The 17,155-nt window shown below is 46.7% G+C and overlaps 1 protein-coding gene, 1 long non-coding RNA gene and 2 other non-coding genes across 4 annotated transcripts in view; 1 reads left to right on the top strand and 3 right to left on the bottom strand.

Annotated features, from left to right (window-relative positions):
• Positions 1 to 2,477: 2,477 nt before the first annotated feature.
• On the bottom strand, positions 2,478 to 5,695 carry LOC116411497. Its single transcript, XR_004223144.1, has 3 exons — positions 5,617 to 5,695; positions 3,321 to 3,369; positions 2,478 to 2,701 (listed from the first exon to the last, which is right to left on the bottom strand). It is a non-coding gene; the product is annotated as an uncharacterized LOC116411497 (long non-coding RNA).
• On the bottom strand, positions 2,544 to 2,626 carry trnal-uaa. Its single transcript has one exon. It is a non-coding gene; the product is annotated as a tRNA-Leu (tRNA).
• trnae-cuc lies at positions 3,174 to 3,245 on the bottom strand. The gene has a single exon. It is a non-coding gene; the product is annotated as a tRNA-Glu (tRNA).
• A 3,673-nt stretch (positions 5,696 to 9,368) lies between the features above and the next one.
• The window catches only part of lmbr1 (limb development membrane protein 1), an 84,617-nt gene continuing 76,830 nt past the window's right edge, over positions 9,369 to 17,155 (top strand). Inside the window, 1 exon segment of the mRNA NM_001011160.1 lies at positions 9,369 to 9,546. Coding sequence (NP_001011160.1) covers positions 9,484 to 9,546 — 63 coding nt within the window. The 5' untranslated portion in view covers positions 9,369 to 9,483.

Here is a 17,155-nt window from a genome sequence, read left to right as displayed (position 1 = left end):
AGAATTTCAGGGACAGGGGGTGCGTGCCGCAGAGATATGGGAAGGGATACAGGGCAGTGGTACAGGTATGGGACCTGTTACCCAGAATGCTCGGGACCTGGGGTTTTCCGGATAAGGGATCTTTCCATAATTTGGATCTCCATAACTTAAGTTAAACATCATTTAAGTATTAAATAAACCCCAATAGGCTTGTTTTGCCTGCAATAAGGGGTAATTATATCTTAGTTGGGATCAAGTACAGGTACTGTTTTATTATTATAGAGAAAAGGGAATCATTTAACCATTAAATAAACCCAATAGGGCTGTTCTGCCCCCAATAAGGGGTAATTATATCTTAGTTGGGATCAAGTACAGGTACTGTTTTATTATTACAGAGAAAAGGGAATCATTTAACCATTAAATAAACCCAATAGGGCTGTTCTGCCCCCAATAAGGGGTAATTATATCTTAGTTGGGATCAAGTACAGGTACTGTTTTATTATTATAGAGAAAAGGGAATCATTTAACCATTAAATAAACCCAATAGGGCTGTTCTGCCCCCAATAAGGGGTAATTATATCTTAGTTGGGATCAAGTACAGGTACTGTTTTATTATTACAGAGAAAAGGGAATCATTTAACCATTAAATAAACCCAATAGGGCTGTTCTGCCCCCAATAAGGGGTAATTATATCTTAGTGGGGATCAAGTACAGGTACTGTTTTATTATTATAGAGAAAAGGGAATCATTTAACCATTAAAAAAACCCAATAGGGCTGTTCTGCCCCCAATAAGGGGTAATTATATCTTAGTTGGGATCAAGTACAGGTACTGTTTTATTATTACAGAGAAAAGGGAATCATTTAACCATTAAATAAACCCAATAGGGCTGTTCTGCCCCCAATAAGGGGTAATTATATCTTAGTTGGGATCAAGTACAGGTCCTGTTTTATTATTACAGAGAAAAGGGAATCATTTAACCATTAAATAAACCCAATAGGACTGTTCTGCCCCCAATAAGAGGTAGTTATATCTTAGTTGGGATCAAGTAAAAGGTTCTGATTTATTATAACAGAGAAAAAGGAAATCATTTTTAAAAAAATTAGAATTATTTGCTTATAATGGAGTCTATGGGAGATGGCCTTTCCCTAATTCGGAACTTTCCGGATAACACTTTGACAGGTCCTATGAGTCCCGAATTCAGATGTGTATTAGATCATTTCCAACCTGCGTCTGTGAGTTTATCTTGTCTATTACATCTAGGGTTGCAAACTTTTTTTTTCTATAATATAGGCCTTCAGGTCAGGGGTGGGCTGTAATGTAATTTGGGGGTGGGGATATGATGTGAGGGGCAGGGAAATGGGCAGACCAGGTGGGGAATGGGTGAATGTGACTGAGGTTTGGGTAGAGGTGGGCCCGTGAGCTTGCAATGTATTTTTATTGTTAGCCAATATAGGTATCATTTCTACAATACTTTTGTATTTGTGTTTTTTATGTATTATTTTTGCTACTGGCTAACACGGTACTACAGTTTTTGTGTAAAAACAAGTCATTTTGTACAGTGCACACGGTTGTTAAAAGTACGCACAACAGAATTTTTTTGAGCACACAGCCATGAAGGAATTAGAAGGAACATTGCCCTCCAGCTCTTCATGACCTGCCCCCAAGCATTTCATGGCAGACACAGAGTGTGCCCCCAGCATTTTACAACAGGCACAGTAAGTGACCCCCAACATTTTAATATCAGATGCAGTGTGTGGCCCCAGCATTTAATGACAGGCACAGTGTGTGACATCCCCAGCATTTAATTACACCAGTGTGCTGCCCCCAGCATTTCACAAAAGGCACTGTGTGTAATACCCAACACTTCACACCAGGCACAGTAATTGACCCCCAGCATTTCACAACAGGCGCAGAATGTGCCCACCCCTATCCCAAACCAGAAACAATTGGCACTTTGCATACTGTGACCCCGTAAGGCCATGGCGCTGTGATGTAGCCTAAAGTGAATTTGACCAGCACTGAAGACTTCATAAGGCTTCCCTAAGCACCCGTGACTTTCAAAAACCTTCCAGTTAATTACATTCTTAATTAAACAAATCTGTTCGTGAAATACACGTAAACTACTTAAGCTGGCCATACACGTACAGATGAAAGATTTTCGTACTATGTATGGGCACTGAATTATTGTCCCGATAATTTCCCTACCATGGTGAGCAGTTGTAAATCGGCCAGGTTAGAAAATTTTGGTCGGCTAACTAAACAATCTGCGCGTGTATTGTGTATTGGACGATATCCTTGGGGGACCTACAATGAAAGTCACTTTTGTACGATTGGTGTCTGCCAACTTTTTCACGTATTTTAAGGGCTTTATCCTACAATCTCAGGCTGAATGTTAGTTTCAGATCGTTGTACTTAAACGTATGACCGCTATCCAAATGTTGGTCGAAAGACATGACATGTATGGCCAGCTTTACTCTAACTGAAATGTGTTTGGTTCATTAGCCCCAGACTGTAAGGTATTTCTGTTGTTGTGTTGTCACGAATGAAATAGCAAAATCATCCTACCAGAAGTGGGGTTCGAACCCACGCGGACATACGTCCATTGGATCTTAAGTCCAACGCCTTAACCACTCGGCCATCCTGGTATCCCTTGGCTTTAGGTGTCAATTATGAGCATATATTGTCAGATGTCTTCCATCACATGTCACATATTGTTCTTCCTAAAAAAGAAATGCAGTGACCAAGGCTTGCCCACATGAGGTACATTGTGTATATGTGTGTGTGCACGGGGGTTGCCAAAACATTACAAATATGGAAGGGAAGCACAAGGTTTGTGCCAGATTCTCTGCCCCCTCGAGGGAAGCACAAGGTTTGTGCCAGATTCTCTTCCCCTTCCGAGCCACTATTCATTTGTGCCTGATTGGCTGCAATGTATGTGAGTTTTGGCAACTTTTCCTATGTTTTTTATTGCAGTGTAACGTTACTATTGATTTCCAGTACCACTAGAGGGAGCTCTGCACATACCAAGTAGATGCCTGCTACGTAACGGTGATCTCCAAATATTTGGTTTCCACATAAAATACAATGAAGTGCAGACCTTGGTTGTTTTTGGGTCCATATAAGTTTTGTTGTGGTCATATTTGAAATGACATGTAAATGAAATTAATTAAATTTAGACAAAATAAAAGTCTGTTCCCTGACCGGGAATCGAACCCGGGCCGCGGCGGTGAGAGCGCCGAATCCTAACCACTAGACCACCAGGGAGCCTGCAAAAATCTTCCACTTATGTCACTGTGCCTCTTGTTCAATGGATTGCAACACAATCTGACACAAAATTACCTTTATAGCACAGAAAACCTCGAGATTCCTGAAAGCTGCTCTTGTAGACCTTTAGAGAAAAATAGCATGAGTATAAAAACTAAAATTATCTCATTTTTATATTTTAAACAGGGATAAAAACAGTAGTTATATAAGCTGGGTATACAGTCACAGCAGCATATACAGGTTATGTAAATGAAAGGGGTGGTTTAGCAACTTTTCCCTCTTCTGATATCAGGCTAATTCGATTGTTTTAGCTCTAGGGCCTTCCTATATTATTGTCTTTTTTCCCTAAAAATAATATTGGCATCAAGCATTATTTTTACTGTCCAGTTGGCAACCCTACCCACAAGTGCCTATATTTAAATACAGCCCCGCTTGTGGTCCTAAGTGGCGGTTGGTGCTATTGAAACACTTATAGTTAAAAAAACATGAAGGTGAAAAGCTAAAGTTTACCTGTACCAGGTCTATATCACACAGTCAAGGACAAATTTATAGCTCAAGGTGCAGGAAGACTTTTCACCTGAATGATCCCAGAGATGCTAGTGGTCCAGAGCTCTACCAACACCAGCCCTATACGCAGTAAACTAAGAAGTACATACTAAAGGTGAACTTCCCCTTTAATAAAGCAGGCTATTCTAGTTGAGACTGCTACAGTGGGGTTACATTTATCTCTGGGCTGAGAGGTAGGAAAAGTGAGTCTCTAAAGGTGGGCATACACTCTAAGACAGTGGTTCTCAACCTGTGGGTCGGGACCCCTTTGGGGGTCGAACGACCCTTTCACAGGGGTCGCCTAAGACCATTGGAAAACACATATTTATGATGGTCTTAGGAATAATCTTATGGTTGGGGGTCACCACAACATGAGCAACTGTATTAAAGGGTCGCGGCATTAGGAAGGTTGAGAACCACTGCTCTAAGATCTTCTTCCAATATCCCCACCTACGGGTGTGCGATATCGGGCTAATTTGGTAATTTGGCCTTGAGGCTAAACAATCGAATTAGAACGACGGGTATAGGCGTCTGTCAGTTAGGGGACCACATCAATGAGCCGATGCGGCCCCCTATCCGACTAATTTTCATACCTGCCCAATCGATATCTGCCCGATTTCAGGTCAGATGTCAGGCCCTTCATTAGTGCCCATACACGGCCCGATAAGCTGACGAATTGGTCTAAGGCTGATGCCACACGTGGCGTTTTTACACTGCGTATTTTCTAATTCTCTCGGCAGCAGAAAAACGCACAATATCATCATCCATAGAAATAACTTGAAAAGACTCGAAGCAAACCACACAATGCGTAAATACGCTTGAAAACGCATTACCATGGATTATGAAATACGCCAGTATTTGCTCAGCAAGCTATTCCTATGTATACACAAAGGCAGCTGCCAGACCTAGCGGAAATACACTGCGTTTTTTACTATTTCGCACTATTAGCACCATGGAAATGGGATTTGCTACGTCACCAGTACTAGGCTGAAAAATGCCATAGTCAGGGGCTGTGTGGCTTGTGCTGCGTTTTTAGGCTGAGACAATGCGCAGTGTAAAAACGCCACGTGTGGCATCAGCCTAAGGGACCAATATCGGCAGCTAGAATCGGCCGTGTTTGGCCACCTTAAGGCTAAAGGCAAACAGGGAGATTTGTTGCCTGCTGTTAAATCTGCGCTACTGCGGGCAACAAATGTTCCCAAAATGGTTTCTCACTGGCAATAAAGTAAATCACTGGTGGGAAAACAAACGCTATGCTTCCTTTTCCTCGTGCAAAACATTCAGGTGACTGATTTTCCCACCCGTGATTTACTTTATTGGAGATTTGTCCCTGTGGTAGCGCAGATTAACCGCAAGCAACAAATCTTCCTGTGTGGCATTAGCCTTAGGGCCGAGCAAGAAACCCATACATAGGGCTCGTACTTAGGAGCGTATTCTCCTGCGCTTCCCTGCAGTGGCGCCTCCTGTGTTCCAGCCCAGGGAAGCGCAGGAAAAAATGCACCCCAATTCTTCTGTATGGGCCTATACTAACACTGGCGCATGTAAGCGCCAAATGGAACTCAGCATGTGTGCCTGTTAGTAAAACTCCATAGGGAAGAATGGGGTGCATTTCTTCTCCCCTGAGGTGGAACACAGGAAAAAAAGCCTGTCAGTATGAGCCCATATTGCATTTATATACCTTTTTCTCAGTACCAAATGCAACCCTCAAGCCCAATGCACCCAACACCTGTAACGCACAGAAAATGCAGCAAATAGAGCTAAAAGTTGAAAAGTATTAAGCTAAAGTATAGAATGAATTAGCTGATGCGTTTAGGTGCGCTCAAACCTGCTTAAAGGCACATTAAATGCTTAACAAACAGCATCTCTCTCCTCACAGTGCAGCTCTCACGCTGACTGACAGTAGGAAGGGACAGACCAGGCACAGTCAGATTTCTAGCCAATCAGAATTCTCCATACATCTGGCAGCTTTGGCTCAGCACGCCGGCTGGCGAATGGGAGGGGAGGTGATATGCTGGAAGGCTGGGGCAGGCAGGCAGGGTGTGAAGGGGCGGGCCTGCAGGGTGTGAAGGGGCGGGCCTGCAGGGTGGGAGGAGGAAGTGGCTGTGCATCCTGAGTGCTGCTCTTTGTTATTGTTTGAGCTGTGAGTGTTGGGGGGCACAGGGGATGTTCTGCAGGGCCAGCAGCCTGACTTCAGCTTGGGCTCCAGCAATATGAAGGATGGAAGAGGACGAGGTGACCATCAGGGAGCAGAACTTTTACAGCCAAGTTAGAGAGTGCATAGTAAGTACCTGACTCTTATGTGCTGCCAGTATACTCAGTGTCCTACACTAGCTACACAGCTGCCACTCAGGGCATTGGCAAGGGAGGTGCCACTGGGGCAGGCTTAGTCTGCTTTGCCTTGAGTATTCTGTTGTATAGGGTGTTATTGCATGTCCCTACATGTGTGTGCATATATGTGTATGTGTGCTTCTCCCTAATCTGGTGTGCCTGTCCTAAATGTGGGCGTCTGCCTGTCACTAAATGTGTGTGTGTGTGCATGCATGTGTGTGTGTGCTTGTCTGTCCCTAAGTGTGTGTGCCTGCATGTGTGTGCTTGTCTGTCCCTAAGTGCGTGTGCATGCGTGTGTGTGCTTGTCTGTCCCTAAGTGTGTGTGCCTGCATGTGTGTGCTTGTCTGTCCCTAAGTGTGTGTGCATGCATGTGTGTGCTTGTCTGTCCCTAAGTGCGTGTGCCTGCATGTGTGTGCTTGTCTGTCCCTAAGTGTGTGTGCATGTGTGTGTGTGCTTGTCTGTCCCTAAGTGCGTGTGCATGCGTGTGTGTGCTTGTCTGTCCCTAAGTGTGTGTGCCTGCATGTGTGTGCTTGTCTGTCCCTAAGTGTGTGTGCATGCATGTGTGTGCTTGTCTGTCCCTAAGTGCGTGTGCCTGCATGTGTGTGCTTGTCTGTCCCTAAGTGTGTGTGCATGTGTGTGTGTGCTTGTCTGTCCCTAAGTGCGTGTGCATGCGTGTGTGTGCTTGTCTGTCCCTAAGTGTGTGTGCATGCATGTGTGTGCTTGTCTGTCCCTAAGTGTGTGTGCATGCATGTGTGTGCTTGTCTGTCCCTAAGTGTGTGTGCATGCATGTGTGTGCTTGTCTGTCCCTAAATGTGTGTGTGCATGTGTGTGCTTGTCTGTCCCTAAATGTGTGTGCATGCATGTGTGTGCTTGTCTGTCCCTAAGTGTGTGTGCATGCATGTGTGTGCTTGTCTGTCCCTAAATGTGTGTGCATGCATGTGTGTATTTGCATGTCCTTATTAAATGTGTGTGTTTGCATGTGTGTGCTTGCCTGTCCCTAAATGTGTGTGCATGCATGTGTGTGCTTGTCTGTCCCTAAATGTGTGTGCATGCATGTGTGTATTTGCATGTCCTTATTAAATGTGTGTGTTTGCATGTGTGTGCTTGCCTGTCCCTAAATGTGTGTGCATGCATGTGTGTGCTTGTCTGTCCCTAAATGTGTGTGCATGCATGTGTGTATTTGCATGTCCTTATTAAATGTGTGTGTTTGCATGTGTGTGCTTGCCTGTCCCTAAATGTGTGTGTGTGTGTGTGTGTGTGCTTGTCTGTCCCTAAGTGTGTGTGCATGCATGCATGTGTGTGCTTGCCTGTCCCTAAATGTGTGTGTGCATGCATGTGTGTGCTTGTCTGTCCCTAAGTGTGTGTGCATGCATGTGTGTGCTTGTCTGTCCCTAAATGTGTGTGTGTGTGTGCATGCATGTGTGTGCTTGTCTGTCCCTAAGTGTGTGTGCATGCATGTGTGTGCTTGCCTGTCCCTAAATGTGTGTGTGTGCATGCATGTGCTTGTCTGTCCCTAAGTGTGTGTGCTTGCATGTGTGTGCCTGCGTGTCCCTAAATGTGTGTGCCTGTCTGTCCCTAAATGTGTGTGTGTGCATGTGTGTGCCTGCATGTCCCTAAATGTGTGTGCCTGTCTGTCTCTAAATGTGTGTGTGTGTGCATGTGTGTGCCTGCATGTCCCTAAATGTGTGTGCCTGCATGTCCCTAAATGTGTGTGCCTGTCTGTCCCTAAATGTGTGTGTGTGTGTGCATGTGTGTGCCTGTCTGTCCCTAAATGTGTGTGTGTGCATGTGTGTGCCTGCATGTCCCTAAATGTGTGTGCCTGTCTGTCCCTAAATGTATGTGTGTGCCTGTCTGTCCCTAAATGTGTGTGTGTGCATGTGTGTGCCTGCATGTCCCTAAATGTGTGTGCCTGCATGTCTCTAAATGTGTGTGTGTGTGCATGTGTGTGCCTGCATGTCTCTAAATGTGTGTGTGTGTGCATGTGTGTGCCTGCATGTCTCTAAATGTGTGTGTGCATGTGTGTGCCTGCATGTCCCTAAATGTGTGTGCCTGTCTGTCCCTAAATGTGTGTGTGTGTGTGCATGTGTGTGCCTGCATGTCCCTAAATGTGTGTGCCCATCTGTCCCTAAATGTGTGTGTGCATGTGTGTGCCTGTCTGTCCCTAAATGTGTGTGTGTGCCTGCGTGTCCCTAAATGTGTGTGCTTGCATGTGAGCAGTACCCTGTACACAGTACACTAAAGAATCCATTTTAAAGGTAAATTTGCCCTTTATTCAATGGAAGAGCCCATTCTAGTTGTGAGTGCTTCAGTGGCTTACATTTATCTCTGAGACAGAGGGAGGGAGGAAAACTGAGTGTCTTACAGACACATCATCTGTATCTCTCCTGTACAGAGAGAGAACATAAAACTATGGCAGCATAGGGATTCCCCTGTACTAAGCACAATTCAGCAGGAACAGCCCCTTAAGTTTGCTCATAGCCTGTACAGAGAGATACCATAAAACTATGGCACATAGGGATTCCCCTGTACTAAGCACAATTCAGCAGGAACAGCCCCCAAAGTTTGCTCATAGTCTGTACAGAGAGATACCATAAAACTATGGCAGCATAGGGATTCCCCTGTACTAAGCACAATTCAGCAGGAACAGCCCCCTAAGTTTGCTCATAGCCTGTACAGAGAGAGAACATAAAACTATGGCAGCATAGGGATTCCCCTGTACTAAGCACAATTCAGCAGGAACAGCCCCCTAAGTTTGCTCACAGCCTGTACAGAGAGATACCATAAAACTATGGCAGCATAGGGATTCCCCTGTACTAAGCACAATTCAGCAGGAACAGCCCCCTAAGTTTGCTCACAGCCTGTACAGAGAGATACCATAAAACTATGGCACATAGGGATTCCCCTGTACTAAGCACAATTCAGCAGGAACAGCCCCCTAAGTTTGCTCACAGCCTGTACAGAGAGATACCATAAAACTATGGCAGCATAGGGATTCCCCTGTACTAAGCACAATTCAGCAGGAACACCTGCATCTCTCTCCTCACAGTGCAGCTCTCACGCTGACTGACAGTAGGAAGGGACAGACCAGGCACAGTCAGATTTCTAGCCAATCAGAATTCTCTATACATCTAGCAGCTTTGGCTCAGCACGTCTTCTGGCGAATGGGAGGGGAGGTGATATGCTGGAAGGCTGGGGCAGGCAGGCAGGGTGTGAAGGGGCGGGCCTGCAGGGTGGGAGGAGGAAGTGGCTGTGCATCCTGAGTGCTGCTCTTTGTTATTGTTTGAGCTGTGAGTGTTGGGGGGCACAGGGGATGTTCTGCAGGGCCAGCAGCCTGACTTCAGCTTGGGCTCCAGCAATATGAAGGATGGAAGAGGACGAGGTGACCATCAGGGAGCAGAACTTTTACAGCCAAGTTAGAGAGTGCATAGTAAGTACCTGACTCTTATGTGCTGCCAGTATACTCAGTGTCCTGCACTAGCTACACAGCTGGCACTCAGGGCATTGGCAAGGGAGGTGCCACTGGGACAGGCTTGTTGCCCTGTGTTAGAGCCTGCATGTCCCTAAATGTGCACACTTGCAAGTCCCTAAATGTATTTGCCTGCATGTCCCTAAATGTGTGTGCATTTGTGTTACTAAATGTATGTGCCTGCCTGTCCCTAAATGTGTGTGCATTTGTGTTGCTAAATGTGTGTGCTTGCATGTCCCTAACGTGTGTGCATTTGTGTAACTACATGTGTGTGCTTGCATGTCCCTAATGTGTGTGCATTTGTGTTGCTACATGTGTGTGCCTGCATGTCCCTAATGTGTGTGCATTTGTGTTACTAAATGTGTGTGCCTGCATGTCCCTAACGTGTGTGCATTTGTGTTGCTACATGTGTGTGCCTGCATGTCCCTAACGTGTGTGCATTTGTGTTGCTACATGTGTGTGCCTGCATGTCCCTAACGTGTGTGCATTTGTGTTGCTACATGTGTGTGCCTGCATGTCCCTAATGTGTGTGCATTTGTGTTACTAAATGTGTGTGCCTGCATGTCCCTAACGTGTGTGCATTTGTGTTGCTACATGTGTGTGCCTGCATGTCCCTAATGTGTGTGCATTTGTGTTACTAAATGTGTGTGCCTGCATGTCCCTAACGTGTGTGCATTTGTGTTGCTACATGTGTGTGCCTGCATGTCCCTAACGTGTGTGCATTTGTGTTGCTACATGTGTGTGCCTGCATGTCCCTAATGTGTGTGCATTTGTGTTACTAAATGTGTGTGCCTGCATGTCCCTAACGTGTGTGCATTTGTGTTGCTACATGTGTGTGCCTGCATGTCCCTAATGTGTGTGCATTTGTGTTGCTACATGTGTGTGCCTGCATGTCCCTAATGTGTGTGCATTTGTCTTGCTACATGTGTGTGCCTGCATGTGTGTTCTTGCTCTTCCCTACATGCAGGTCCCTAACGGGTGCTAAAGCCAGCTGATTAACAGCCCTGTGAAGAAGCATGCAAGGTTGGCTTCTGCCACATTGTTTCAAGAGGCAGAACTAACAGTGCAAAGTTGAAATCTTTTATCATTTGTATTAGATGTACATTGTAAACTTGCTTAGCTCAAAGCTTATCTGTTGCTCTGAAAGTTGCCGTACAAGAACTTGATAGGGCTCCAGGGCTAACCCTGCATAATAAATAGCTGATTAAAATTCTAGAATACAGCACATACAAGTTTGTTTCCCATGCAAGTCCTTTGAAAAACATCTTTCTGCCTCTCAAAATCCCTTCTGTCAGTGCTAACGAAAGGCTGGTATTTTCATACTGGGGGATGTACACCTGAAACTAAAATATTTCCTATTAAAACAAATTTATTTTAAAGCAGCAGTTCCGGTGATTTTAAAGTTATTTATAGTTGTAATTGCTATTTGAAGCAGTGCCTGTCTGTCCCTTGGCTTATAATAGCTCATAGCCTGTAAAGATAGAGGACTTAAAACTATGGCAGCATAGGGATTCCCCTGTACTAAGCACAATTCAGCAGGAACAGCCCCTTAAGTTTGTTCATAGCCTATACAGAGAGAGAACATAAAACTATGGCAGCATAGGGATTCCCCTGTACTAAGCACAATTCAGCAGGAACAGCCCCTAAGTTTGCTCATAGCCTGTACAGAGAGAGAACATAAAACTATGGCAACATAGGGATTCCCCTGTACTAAGCACAATTCAGCAGGAACAGCCCCTAAGTTTGCTCATAGCCTGTACAGAGAGATACTATAAGCAGCATAGGGATTCTCCTGTACTAAAGTGCACCTATCACCATAAAAATGGTTCCCCCACAGGAGGTGCGTTCTAACAGAGCTCGCACTCCGGTTGGGGGAAGCAATAGTTTTTTTGAAAAAAAAAGAAATAGCCCCGCCTGTGTGTGCCACAACATGGCTGCCTTCTCGGGTGGGCAGCCTAGCGCTGCAGGGTTTATTTTTTCAATATTGTTTCCCCCTACTGGAGTGCGGGCTCTGTTAGCCCACACCTCCTGTGGGGCAACCATTTTTATTGTGATAGGTGCACTTAGGGCTCTGGTACACGGGGAGATTATTCGCCCGCGGCAAAACTCCCTGCTCGCGGGCGACTAATCTCCCCGAGTTGCCTTCCCTCTGCCATCCCACCGGCGAACATGTAAGTCGCCGGCGGGATGGCAGACGCGGCGGCGCAAATCGCCGAAAAAGACTCACGAGTCTTTTTCGGCGATTTCCCGAAATCGCCCCGCCGCGTCTGCCATCCCGCCGGCGACTTACATGTTCGCCGGTGGGATGGCAGAGGGAAGGCAACTCGGGGAGATTAGTCGCCCGCGAGCAGGGAGTTTTGCCGCGGGCGACTAATCTCCCCGTGTACCAGAGCCCTTAAGCACAATTCAGCAGGAATTTCCCCTGCCTCCTGTTTCCTACAGCCAAGACTCCATTTCTCATTAGGGCTCTGGCACACGGGGAGATTAGTCGCCCGCGACAAAACTCCCTGTTCGCGGGCGACTAATCTCCCCGAGTTGCCATCACTTGCCATCCCACCGGCGAAAGTGTAAGTCGCCGGTGGGATGGCACACGCAGCGGCACGATTTTGCGCAAAGCGCCGAAAAGCCTCACGAGGCAACTTCTGCTATTTGAGCGAAATCGTGCCGCCGCGTGTGCCATCCCACCGGCGACTTACACTTTCGCCGGTGGGATGGCAGGTGATGGCAACTCGGGGAGATTAGTCGCCCGCGAACAGGGAGTTTTGTCGCGGGCGACTAATCTCCCCGTGTGCCAGAGCCCTTATACCTTTGCATGCCTTTTCACAGCAGGCTTCTGCTACATTGTTTTAATAGTCGGAACTGCCAGTGCAAAGAACAGCCAAGGGACAGGCATTTGCTGCTTTCAGTAGCAATTACAAATAATGTTAAAACCACTAAAAAATTTAAATGAATGTATATGGGAAAGTTACTAATAATTAATTAGCAAGTATTGTGTTGTTGTTGTACATTCCCCACTCTTTTATGCCTTATGCTGTTATCAGTAGCAAGTTGGCTACACTGCTTATCAGCTGCCATTCAGTAGCTACTTTGCTCTGCCCAGGGCCGACACGTCAAGGATATGTATCCTCAAGAAGACTTGTTCTGTGTTTGTAAATACAAAGTGTATCTATGGTTGCTGCTGGCAAAAAGTGCATTCTGATCTTTCTAAATATGCAAAATGTTTTATATACATTGTGTTAAAGTGTTTTCAGATGGTCAAATACAAAGGGAAAGCCCAGTTGGTGTTAGTGCTGTATTAGGCCTGTTCACTTGTATGCGGTAGTATTCACAGTGACATTGTGTTGGTAATGACACCATCACAAGTGTAATGTGCTAAAATGTTGCTGCCCTAAATACTTACTGTGTACTTACGCTTATATAATTATAAGTACACTGGCGAAAAATTGCCATAAAGCAGTGACATGTGGGATATTAGGGTGATGGATATGAGGCAGATAATGAGATGCTTAAAGGAAACATATAGCATAACTAATGCCCCCTCGGTCTTGTAGGCAATAATGAATAATAAATAGTGCTGGTTTCACTCTGGGCTAAAAATGATCATTAACTTCAAAAATGTCCCCTTTACTGTAGCTCCCTATAGATCCTCTCAGGTCCCTGCCAGTGTTTCAAGTGAGGGGTGGGCGTGTCCTAATTGTCCCTGCCAGAAGCACAGTAGGAGGGGGAGAGCCGATCAAGGCCCTATCCTAGAGTGCAGTGTGCTGAGTGCCGCTGGCCCCCCCTGCACAGCCTGGGAAAGGAGGCAGCAGGAAGTGGGACAGATGGGCGGGACTAGTGGGGTTTTTGGAGAAATTTTCAATAAAGCAGCCCGACGCTCCTTTTCAAGCATATTTCTTCTGTATGTAAAAGAGTACAATTAACTGGCACATTATTATTTTTCACACAATATTTCTCATTTAAATGGCTGCAGTGTTTCAATAATGTTAGTTTGTCATCCTGGATCTGGGGAAATACTTTGGCCTTGATAACTTGGCGTATTTATAAGATTGCAGGGGTGTAAAGAAGCAAATGTTTGCAAAGGCGAAGTCCATTTGCCAAAATTTGTCATCGTTCTGTTTTAGGAAATTGCTGTTGTGGTGAATTAATTTTCCGGCAGAAGTTTGTTAACTTTTCGTAATGTCCACGATAATATTGTTAACATTCCACGACTTTGTCGTGGTTTTCGTTAACTTCCACCAAAAAGTTGTATTTTTCGCAAAGACTACGACCATTTCGGAATTCATTCAAGCTTTGGTATCGTGACTATCTTTTGGCCAGGTTGGAGCTGCAGAGTGCCATTGAGCCCTATGGGAGACTTTCCTTGGGTCGGGTTGGAGCTGCAGAGTGCCATTGAGCCCTATGGGAGGCATTCCTTGGGCCGAGTTGGAGCTGCAGAGTGCCATTGAGCCCTATGGGAGGCTTTCCTTGGGCCGGGTTGGAGCTGCAGAGTGCCATTGAGCCCTATGGGAGACTTTCCTTGGGCCGGGTTGGAGCTGCAGAGTGCCATTGAGCCCTATGGGAGACTTTCCTTGGGCCGGGTTGGAGCTGCAGAGTGCCATTGAGCCCTAAGGGAAACTTTCCTTGGGCCGGGTTGGAGCTGCAGAGTGCCATCGAGCCCTATGGGAGACTTTCCTTGGGCCGGGTTGGAGCTGCAGAGTGCCATCGAGCCCTATGGGAGACTTTCCTTGGGCCAGGTTGGAGCTGCAGAGTGCCATTGAGCCCTATGGGAGGCTTTCCTTGGGCCGGGTTGGAGCTGCAGAGTGCCATTGAGCCCTATGGGAGACTTTCCTTGGGCCGGGTTGGAGCTGCAGAGTGCCATTGAGCCCTATGGGAGACTTTCCTTGGGCCGGGTTGGAGCTGCAGAGTGCCATTGAGCCCTAAGGGAAACTTTCCTTGGGCCGGGTTGGAGCTGCAGAGTGCCATCGAGCCCTATGGGAGACTTTCCTTGGGCCGGGTTGGAGCTGCAGAGTGCCATCGAGCCCTATGGGAGACTTTCCTTGGGCCAGGTTGGAGCTGCAGAGTGCCATTGAGCCCTATGGGAGACTTTCCTTGGGCCGGGTTGGAGCTGCAGAGTGCCATTGAGCCCTATGGGAGACTTTCCTTGGGCCGGGTTGGAGCTGCAGAGTGCCATTGAGCCCTATGGGAGGCTTTCCTTGGGCCGGGTTGGAGCTGCAGAGTGCCATTGAGCCCTATGGGAGACTTTCCTTGGGCCGGGTTGGAGCTGCAGAGTGCCATTGAGCCCTATGGGAGACTTTCCTTGGGCCGGGTTGGAGCTGCAGAGTGCCATTGAGCCCTATGGGAGACTTTCCTTGGGCCGGGTTGGAGCTGCAGAGTGCCATTGAGCCCTATGGGAGACTTTCCTTGGGCCGGGTTGGAGCTGCAGAGTGCCATTGAGCCCTATGGGAGACTTTCCTTGGGCCGGGTTGGAGCTGCAGAGTGCCATTGAGCCCTATGGGAGACTTTCCTTGGGCCGGGTTGGAGCTGCAGAGTGCCATTGAGCCCTATGAAAGACATTCCTTGGGCCGGGTTGGAGCTGCAGAGTGCCATTGAGCCCTATGGGAGACTTTCCTTGGGCCGGGTTGGAGCTGCAGAGTGCCATTGAGCCCTAAGGGAGACTTTCCTTGGGCCGGGTTGGAGCTGCAGAGTGCCATTGAGCCCTATGGGAGACTTTCCTTGGGCCGGGTTGGAGCTGCAGAGTGCCATTGAGCCCTATGGGAGACTTTCCTTGGGCCGGGTTGGAGCTGCAGAGTGCCATTGAGCCCTATGGGAGACTTTCCTTGGGCCGGGTTGGAGCTGCAGAGTGCCATTGAGCCCTATGGGAGGCTTTCCTTGGGCCGGGTTGGAGCTGCAGAGTGCCATTGAGCCCTATGGGAGACTTTCCTTGGGCCAGGTTGGAGCTGCAGAGTGCCATTGAGCCCTATGGGAGACTTTCCTTGGGCCAGGTTGGAGCTGCAGAGTGCCATTGAGTCCTATGGGAGACTTTCCTTGGGCCGGGTTGGAGCTGCAGAGTGCCATTGAGCCCTATGGGAGACTTTCCTTGGGCCGGGTTGGAGCTGCAGAGTGCCATTGAGCCCTATGGGAGACTTTCCTTGGGCCGGGTTGGAGCTGCAGAGTGCCATTGAGCCCTATGGGAGACTTTCCTTGGGCCGGGTTGGAGCTGCAGAGTGCCATTGAGCCCTATGGGAGACTTTCCTTGGGTCAGGTTGGAGCTGCAGAGTGCCATTGAGTCCTATGGGAGGCTTCCAAAATCATGCATTGAAGTTTTAAAGCCAGAAAGGTTTTTGTACTGAATTTCGGGACGCAACCACAATATTTTCGTATGACATAGAAAAGAATATTCCTGACATTTTTGAACATCAGAAATTATCGAGGTTACTCCGAATTTTTTTCAGTCGTGATTTTAAACACCCAAAACCGTGGTTTAATGAATGGGCCCCTTAGCATTTTTATAAATACACCCCTAGGTCCATTTTGCTGGCTATACATAAATACAAATTACTTTCGAGGGATCCAATTGTTAATTGTCCTCAATCTCCTTTCCCAGAGCATCAGTAGGAGGCACAATGTGCAGTACTTTTATATAGGTTATAAATATCTTCCCCCCCCCGCCCCTTTTTCTTTTGCCCTACTGTGCCATTGATACCTCTGGAAAGTTACATTAACAACTGATTTTTGCGTTCATCATAGAGCAGCTGTGTATCTCGGCAAGTACACAACTGTATGTAAGGAAATCAACATGTTGACAGACAAGAAGCGAAAATCTGGTCAGATGATAATTCTCCACGCAGAGCTTGATGAAGTAGTGGATTTCAAGAAGGTTCCTTGGGGCGATGGCATGGTTTAGTGTTTTACTCCTTGATGCGTGCCCATATGCTGTTCCCTTGTCTAGAAGAACAGTGTTATTTTATGGAACATGTTCCTCATGTGGTTCTCTATAAAGGCTACCAGAAGCAATTGAAACTCCCCCGACCTTGATAGTAGTGTCCCAAGGAGCTTGTGTGTCTCAGAGCTAGTCCAAGAATCCCATTTGCAAGAGTTCAGAACCAGTCGGGTTTAGAAATAGTTGTGGTTTCTATATTTGAATTTACGGATGGCTGCAAGCCAGGGAACAGCAGAGTGGAGATAAATAGGGGCCCATAAACTGACCGCCTAGTTGGTATTTAGCAAATGATTGAGAATGCTTTGCTAATGGATGGACCTAATTTGTTTTAGTGTTGATACCCCTGGCATGGCTTTCAGTGGGAAGCAGGTGGGCCCTGCTGAAGGAGTTTGGCTGCTCACCTACCAATCAGTCTACGTGTGTTGTTTGCAACTTATTACCGAGGTGGGTGTATCAGGTGACACAAAAAACCTTATCTAACCAAGGTTTCAGCAGCTTCCAATCACATTAACACTGATCTGTTCATATGCACAGATGCCCACCATCCGCTATACCTTCTCAAGTTTTTCTATTTAAGGGGAAATATTTTGGAGAAATAAACACGATTTTAGGTTCTGCGTTTCATATCATTAAAATTCTGTTTTGAGCAGC

Source organism: Xenopus tropicalis, chromosome 6, assembly GCF_000004195.4.
Source record: "Xenopus tropicalis strain Nigerian chromosome 6, UCB_Xtro_10.0, whole genome shotgun sequence".
In the NCBI taxonomy this organism is placed as follows: domain Eukaryota; kingdom Metazoa; phylum Chordata; class Amphibia; order Anura; family Pipidae; genus Xenopus; species Xenopus tropicalis.
Note: the sequence above shows the minus strand (reverse complement) of the source record. Positions and strands in the feature narration are given on the sequence as shown.